Below are 8,720 nucleotides of genomic sequence, written 5' to 3' on the forward strand. Positions count from 1 at the left end.
CATAAGATAAGTCTAATGTTTTTTTTATGACAACCCCCCCAAGTATGAATCCCTCTTAGAAATAAAATGGTATTTGCTAGAAATCTGTCAACATGTGTGGTGTAAAGGGCTTACCGGGCTGCAGGCCTGACTCTGATAGGCTGCCTTATTTCAAAGATGAGACATTCCATGTCAAGTGCATATAGGTCTATATGTTAGCATACATGGATGCTCTTGCCATATAATGTTTTCTTTTTACTCAAACGTCAAATGAAGAACAAGGACGAACGATTGAGTATTGAGTATTAAAGAACATTAAAGTTTTATTGCTTTCAAACAACTTGTATATATAGCATTTCAATAAAACAGCATGAGTCACAGAGTAAACTGAGTAGCATATATTCTTGGCATATGGTGGGTTTGTTCTTCAGCCCTTTGTCCATATCAACTCAGATTCCCCCAGGCAGCTTCAGCCGTAGATGAACGGTGGACATATGCAGGATTCCATAGGATGACAGAAGGCACTCTTCCTCCAGCGGCACGGTTGCAAACGTTATCGTTATATCAACACCTGTGTGTAAGAAGCAGAAATAGAGGTTACATCAACAGTTTCAGGTCAGGAAACACCCCCAAAACATATAGGCTATACATCAAGCCATCATTTTGTCTGAGGGATCCTCCCCAAGAACATAAATTATTTTTGATTAATATAACTCATATGATTCTTATCATATCAGAATTTAATTATAGCTTATCTACAGAACTGAAGGTTTAAGCCTACCTTGGTCCACCGGTAGTTTCTCAATAATTTTCTTTTTCAGGTCCAGCACAGTGATCCTCTTCATCTGCTGTTCAGTATCACACAAATCGATGACAATTCGCTGTCCTTTGTATCCAATCACTGCGATCTGGATCTTTCCCATCTTGCCCCTGTCTGTGCCTGATGTGATGTGACAGTGTGACTAGGTTTACTCCGGTTGTTGAATATATGGGTGTAGTTCCTGATCACATCTCAGGAACAGAAACTAAAAGCTTGTGGGTGAAAGAGTTTCCTACCAATAGAATACAGTCTCACATTATATTTAGTGTTCATTTGCATAAACAGGTAAAAGCCATTCTTAAAATGAAAAACAAGTTCAACACCTGTTTGATGATACTCCCTGGAGTCTACCGCACAAAAAAAGTAATTTATGTGAAAATGATTAGGTGAAAATATTTTAATTGTGATTTATAATTTAAAAAAAATAACACCCAGGTGCTGAAGTAAGCGGTGCAGACAGACAGACACCACTTAACCAATTTTAACTAAGAAAGAAGAAGAAGACAATTGCTTGAGTGATGTTAAGGCAGTCCAGTAGAGACAGAAATTCATTGGAGAGTGTGTTTTCAGTTTCCACATGGATATTGAAGTCATGTTTCTCCTGGCCAATCCTGGGATTTCCATAGCGACCGAGGAAGAACTAGCACATAAACATCTCACCCTTTCCCTTACGGGCTCATATGATGAGGCCAAGTTGAGCATTACAACCAGGAAAACCGGTTAGATTGGTGAAGGGAGAGTGTGGGTCTGTTCGCAGCCGTACCGGAGCAGTACCGCATCTGTTCTGGAGGCAGTGTACATTAGCCCATAGTCTGCTGTGGCCATGGAGTGGCTAATCGTGTTAAGCGGGAAGGCAACCATCGAGGATGTCGGGAAGGGGGGTAAACACCCCAAAGTTAGGCAAAATTTTGGCAAGGGGAAAAATTGCCATGGCCATTTTCAAAGGGGCCTCTTGACCTCTCACCTCAAGATATCTGAATGAGAATGGGTTCTATGGGGGGCCAGCTGCTTCTCGCATCATATGGGTTATATATTTAAAAAGAAAAAAATCACATACAATACAATTGTACTCTATCTGAAAACATGTAGTTCTGCCTGTGTTGTTCCTACTTGGTGCTTATACAAACTGTGTGATAGTGCTGTCATCATTAGGTGAACGGAAAAATGAGAATTGTACTTGCTTGATTAACCGATACTGTGAGGCCACATATAGTATATTTTGAGAGACAAGCAGAGGGCCACTTCAAATCGGTCCGCGGGCCGCATTTGGCCCCCGGGCCGGACTTTGGACATGCCATGGGTTAGGGCTACGCACCTTGACTTCCATGCACTTTCTGTCAGAAAGGTGCCTTTCCCTTTGAAAATGTTTAAGCTTTTTCCCCCAATCAATTCTAAATCTAACTCCAATAATTTGCTTAATAAAAGTTCAAATAATGTTTTTATTATTATGACATTTTATTTTAGATTTAGAATGTAAATATCAGAAAGAATTTGGGCACGTCAAAATAATGTAACCTCTCTAAATCTTAGAGATTACATTCTTTTGAAAAGAGGGAAAAGGGGGGGGATTGAAGAGCAGGAGAGGTGTAATTTTCTAACAAATTCCTCATCCAATTTAGGTTTCATTTCTCTCTCTGTGAACATGGCAAAGAGCACGTGTTGAATCTGGTTTCGGGTGCATGGGTGGGGACTATTTAGTCTACTGAAAATCACATGACTTACTGGAAACCCAGGCTGAGAAATGAAATCGAGATTTATACTACACCCTGCTTGCCTGGGTCCAGAGTGTAATGCGTTTACTGATAGCAGGTTTATATCTCACTGAATGTTACAGGACAGGCTGAAAGACAGACTCAAGATGGCCACTGGACAGGAGAAGAGTTATAATCCCAAAGATTTTAAACTGCTCTATGGCGATGATGACTTAGATTGTGAGTACCAATACCCCCCCCCCCACACACACATTTTCACATTATTTCATATTTCACATTAGCCTACAAACTGTGATTAGTTAGTAGCATATTTCAATAATGTGTGAACATAGGCTATTTTTTTCATTAACAAGTGTCAAATGTTTTATTCAAATTAATTTACAACTTTACAATGGTAGGCTATACAAAATTGTGGTAGCCTATTGTATAACGAGTAACGAATCAGGAGTGAACTATAGTAGGCTATTATAATAGCCTATATGATATTGTTATCAGTATCAGTGTGAACAATTGTGCTAGTGTTAACTGATTTTAATGAGTCCCTTTTTTGCTCTACTGATAGACTTAATCAGGAACAAATTTATTATAAATTAAAATATAAAATGTATGACCACTTCTTCATGACTATGAATTATAATAGTGTAGGCTATTCATGAAGAAAGTGGTCAGCCTATGTCTAGACTAGACTATTCACATAATTATGAACAATAGCCTAATTATCGGGTTGCTCCTGATTCGTTTCCTCACTCTCAAATACCACAATTCTAAACAAGTCTACTAACGTTTTTTTTTATTAAACCTTTTACTTTTTAATATGGCTAAATGTAACGTATGTTCTTGTTTGTGTGTCCCAGTTGAGTACAATGATTTCAAATCTCCAAGAGCAGCCATGTCCTGTGGTCATGCCGTCACTCCAATGTCTCTCACAAAATGGTGTCGTTACTTGCTGGACCAGGTAGACCTACACTGTTTATGAATTAACATCACTATCATCATGAAATTCAAAATGTTTTCAGTTTGAATATTATTTATCAGTAGCCTAGGCTACCTAATCAAATTAAATGGTGGCTATTGCACTGCATTTTATCATGGTTTATCCAGGGGTTCCATCACTGATTATGTCACGACACTCACTGATGACATCCCAAATGCTTGAGTGACATCAGTGATGACATCAATTCTGACTTTAATCTCAGAATTCTGACTTTAAACTCAGAATTCTGACTTTTTTCCCCTCTGAATTCTGACTTTTTTACTCAGAATTGTGACATTAAACTCAGAATTCTGATTTTTCTCACAATTCTGACTTTATTCTCCAAATTTTTACTTTATTCTCAGACTTCAACTCAGAACTCAAATATAATTTTCACGTGGCCCTAATCCTCTTCCACAGTTTTAAATTGTGTGTGGTGTAAATAAAATAAAATAAAATAAAATAACTCTGGGTCGCAACCCCAAGGTTGGGAATTTAGCCTATCATGTTTTTTCATAGCTCAAAGTATAGTCTTGGATAGGACAGGTTGTGATTTATCAGCTGAAAGAATGATTGCTCGAGATTACAACATTATGAGCTCTTTAGAATGTTTTTTGGGGGGGTGGGGCAGGTTTTAAACTAAAACTTACCAAAAAAATGCTGAATGTAATGCAAATCAAGGCTAAACGTGCAAATGACAACACATAGGCTATACCAGTGTGTTTTTGTTTATTTAGTGCAAATTATAATAATCAAATCAGTAATGGGTTAGAGAAGCGAGCTTGTGACCGGAAGGTCGTCGGTTCAATCCCCGGGACCAGCAGGATAAATCTGGGTGGGGAAAGTGAAAAGGCAGCGCTTGCCCCTCCCTCATTACCACCACTGAGGTGCCCTTGAGCAAGGCCCTTAACCCCAACTGCTCCAGTGGAGCTGATCAGTGACCAGCAGATCAGACTGTGGTTGTACTGGTCAGCTTCCAGGTATGAATGTGTGTGTGAATGTGAACAGGGCACTCCTGAAAAAGAGAGCATTGCTCTCAATGAGACTCCCCCTGTATAAATAAAGGTAAAAAAAAAAAAAAAAAAACATGCTGAGTATGAGTTACTGCCCTCTGGGAGGAGGTTCAGAGTCCCACGCTGCAGGCTAAACAGATTTAAAAATTATTTTATTCCGATTTCAGTTAAACTTTTAAATCGAGCCAGATAAAGGGCTGTACAATTATCGAATATCGATATCTAGACATGACAATGAGCAGCGCAAATATCGATATACATCGATATTAAGTAATGTAACTAGACTATGAAAGCATCGCAGTGGGGTGAGATACAGGAGCTCCTAAACTTGCCGAGTTGCCTGACTTATTCCGTTGTGTGTCTAATGTATATGTGTCTTGTTTAGCTGTATGTGTAGGACTTCCAGGACAGATAGGAACACTTATTCACACCTGAGCAGCAGACTTTTGTGAATATGATATTATATATGATATATTGGCAAACAAATATGAAGAGTGGATCTTTGCAGACCAAGGCCATGTTTCACAGTGAGGGAAAGGCGAGGATCCAGGATAAAGTCTTTCTGATTCTGATTCTGATTCTGATTCTTGACGGTATTTTTGATCGGGCTTCCCTGACTGTGGCTTTGCCAGACATTTCATTGTGCAGATACCCTCTTTTTTAATACTTTTTTTTTTTTTTTGTTATTTGTACTTACAGTATTGCACTTGTCGTCTGTTTTATTCCCCGATTTTTCTTATCCCATTTTTATCCCCCATTAGTGCTAATTTAATTTATTTATCCTGGTTTCTGCTCCACCCTCTGCCGATCTGGGGAGAGCCGAAACTGGCTCCATGCTTCCTCCGAGACATGGGCAGTTAGCCAGCCGCTTCTTTTCACCTGACAGGGGAAGCTTCACCGGTAGGACATAGCACGTGGGAGGTTCACGCTATTCCAACCAGTTCCCCTCCCTCCGCCCCTAACGACCAGAGGAGGCACCACATTAGCAACCAGGATATTGCAGGTTTAGGTGAGGGGTTCCTATATGAAGGAAACCCCCAGGGGGCACGGGGAGAACATGCAAACTCCACACAGAAAGGCCCTTTTGATGACCCCACCCGGGCGGTGGGCACTCGAGGACATGCGGAAGGGCACGCATTCCTTCAGCGCTCACAGCGTCCCAGGTGAGAATCGAACCCAGGACCTTCTAGCTGTGAGGCGACAGCTCTACCACTGAGCCACCATGCCCCCTGTCGTCTGTTTTATTAACATGTGTTTGTACGTGTATGTTATGTTCTTATGGCTGCAGTGTGGCTGTTAGCCCAAGACAAATTTCCCACCCGTGGGACAATAAAGTGAATCTTGAATCTTGAATCTTGAGCCCAACTAAATTCCAGACGTTTGACCTTGAATTTAATGTTGTTGGTTAATATCAGTGAGAGAATGGCAGTGGCAGCGATGATTTTTCACTGAAAAGGCTGCTCAAGAAAATGCTTATTTATTTTCACTCAAATGGCTGCTTGATTGATTTTTTCTTTTCAAGGGTGACAGCAGATTTGTGTGTCATGCAACAAAGAAGGGAACCAACAAAAGATGTGATGTTGAGTGGCCCTACAAGGAGGTTCGTAAGATGGCTCTGTTAACCACTGCAGAAATGAAGTACTTTGAGGAGAAATTGGCTGACAATGCTGCCAGGGATGACCGTGATACCAAATCAGTAAGTGCATCAATTAAACCATTTACTAACTACACTAGGAAACTTTGTTTTGCATGCAAGTAATTTACAAAAACAATTTATATTTTTTTATTTTTAAAACGTCCTTCTCTCTTGTCCCATGTAACAGTGTCCTGGATGCAAGTGCTGTGTGGAGAGAACGAGTTTCTCTAATCTGTCTGTCCGCTGCACAGTGTGCACAGCTGACAAAAAAAGGGTCTATGAGTTCTGCTGGCAGTGCCTGAGGGAATGGAAAGGCCCAGCTCCACGCTCAGACCGCTGTGATAATGATGACTGCCTCAATAATGCATTAGACACACTGAAATGCTGCCCAGTGATTACCTTCAGTACTGTCAGGGACGTCAATAACTGCCCCTCTGTCCGGGCTTGTCCCACTTGTGGCATCATAGTGGAGCATAACAAACAAGGTTGTAAAAACATCCTCTGTGTCCAGTGTAAGGTGGAGTTCTGCTTTGTGTGCCTGAAGAGAACCACTGAATGTTTGAATTTAAGAAGACAAGGTTGGTACGATTCTTGTGCCAGTGGGGTGGCCCCTAGGCAGACCTCCTTACCTGTGTGGAATAGAAAATAATCAAAACAGTGAATGCTGCATGTGCTTCAGTCTCTGTTGATGTACTAACAGCGTAAGGGTTTCTTAGAAAACACAAATGCGCTGTATTTGATCTTTTTGTTGGTGATTTCCAGGTCCTTTTTAGAGCGATCTTTGACAAATATATACTGTAATCAAATGTGTGTTTTGGTTTTTTGAGAAATTGGCAGCAAAATGTAAATATCATAGCCGCTGTTTGTTTTGTCTGAAACTTCAATCAATCAATCAATCAATCAATCAATCAATCAATCAATCAATCAATCAATCAATCAATCAATGTTATCTTTATACTTATACCATGAAGGGTGAGCATTACAAATGTGACACATTTATCACAACAAAAACAAGTGAGCTGTAACAATAAACACCAAAGAAAATAAGTAAATAAGTTCCCCCACTCCAGTCCTCTACAACCTTCATTGGTAAGAGTAAAAAATAAATAAAAACAAAAACCTGTGTGGAGTGGGGGAAGGGGGGGGGGGGGGGGCACACTGCATATGCTTCAGTCTCTGTTGATGTAACAGTGTAAGAGTGAAATACAAACGCACCTTTGCTGTATTTTGTTTCTGTGTTTTTGTTGGTGATTTCCACTTTTAAAGAGATCTCCCTGATGTATAATCAACAGTGTTAAGAGTGAGCTGTAATAAGAAACAAGCCAAAGAAAATAAATCAATAAAAGGTTGTGCCATATACCATGTGTCATATATATTTGTTAAAAAAAAGTACAAAATACAAAATATACATAATATACAGAGATGCTAATAATTTGGGCTCCAACCAATACCGTAAAAGTACGGACAGAAACTCCATTCTGCATGGACATTCGTTCCATCCAATTCCACTCAAAAGAAGTCTGCCCATCTCTCAGTTCAATCGCATTCGCCGTATCTGTAGCTCTGATGATGATTTTCAAGCCCAGGCTGCTGACCTAGAAACTCGTTTCCAACAGAGACAGTATAAACATCAATGGGTCACGTCACCGGTTTGAAAATGTATCACAAGCAGAGTGTCTCAGCCACACCAGATCCAGAGCATCTGAATCTAGAGTTAAATTGTATAATCCAGTATTCACCCCTTGGCAGGGAATTTCAATCTATTATTCAAAAATACTGGCACATTATAGAATCTGATCCAGCTCTCAAGTCCCTTGACCCACCACCTCGGATCGTCTATAAGAGACCACCTAACTTAAGAAACCTGCTTGTGAGAGCCTACCTCCCACCTCCTACCCAGCCCCACTTTTTACAGTCTATCTCTCACGGTAACTACAGATGCGGCAACTGCACACAGTGTAACTTTACACACAAAGCCACCACTTTTACTCATCCACGTACAGGAAAACCCTTTAACATCAAAGGAGTGATAACATGTAAAAGTAATAATGTCATCTATATGCTCAAATGTCCATGTGGCCTCGCCTACATAGGCAAAACCACCAGACCACTTAGGACCAGAACACAGATCCAACATCCGTAACAATGACATCAGAAGCCCAGTGGCTGTCCACTTCACACAAGCTTCTCACAATGTTTCTTCTCTTAGATATTCTGGCATTGAACTTGTTAAACACCCTGTACGTGGAGGTGACATCAACTCTCTACTACTTAAAAGAGAGGCCTTTTGGATTTTCACCCTGGACACTCGAGCCCCAAAAGGGCTGAACGAAGATTTTGACTTGCGGCCATTTTTGTAGTCATTTGTAGTCCTTTTGCAGGTGTGCTTGTAGGTGTGCTTTTGTGTGTGCTAATCTCATTATGTCCACATTGTAATGAATATTGCTCTGTCTAGTATCTCTGTCCTGTGTCATTTTCTTCACAGCTGTGGTATCTTCATATACTTTTTTACTACTACCACAATCTCAAAGTAGTAGAGACCACCTTGTAACAGTTCACACTTTCTTCTTAAATATTACATTTCATT

General features: G+C 40.3%; 1 protein-coding gene across 1 annotated transcript; it reads left to right on the plus strand.

Annotated features, from left to right (window-relative positions):
- The first annotated feature begins 2,609 nt into the window (after positions 1-2,609).
- On the plus strand, positions 2,610-7,248 carry LOC310780141 (uncharacterized protein). The gene is made up of 4 exons (XM_083640699.1): positions 2,610-2,730; positions 3,366-3,466; positions 6,020-6,193; positions 6,321-7,248. The coding sequence occupies exons 1-4, from the start codon at positions 2,625-2,627 to the stop codon at positions 6,780-6,782; spliced, it is 843 nt and encodes a 280-aa protein (XP_083496825.1). The 5' UTR covers positions 2,610-2,624; the 3' UTR covers positions 6,783-7,248.
- The last annotated feature ends 1,472 nt before the right edge of the window (positions 7,249-8,720 follow it).

The sequence above is a fragment of the Poromitra crassiceps genome (genome assembly GCF_964638095.1).
Source record: "Poromitra crassiceps genome assembly, chromosome: 7".
In the NCBI taxonomy this organism is placed as follows: domain Eukaryota; kingdom Metazoa; phylum Chordata; class Actinopteri; order Beryciformes; family Melamphaidae; genus Poromitra; species Poromitra crassiceps.

What these genes read in the sequence shown, in the direction of transcription:
- LOC310780141 (XM_083640699.1), top strand. Translation starts at nt 2,625, where the DNA reads ATGTTACAGGACAGGCTGAAAGACAGACTCAAGATGGCCACTGGACAG. An exon ending in GTCGTTACTTGCTGGACCAG is followed by an intron (nt 3,467 to 6,019) that starts GTAGACCTACAC and finishes TTTCTTTTCAAG; the next exon opens with GGTGACAGCAGATTTGTGTG. An exon ending in ATGACCGTGATACCAAATCA is followed by an intron (nt 6,194 to 6,320) that starts GTAAGTGCATCA and finishes CCCATGTAACAG; the next exon opens with TGTCCTGGATGCAAGTGCTG.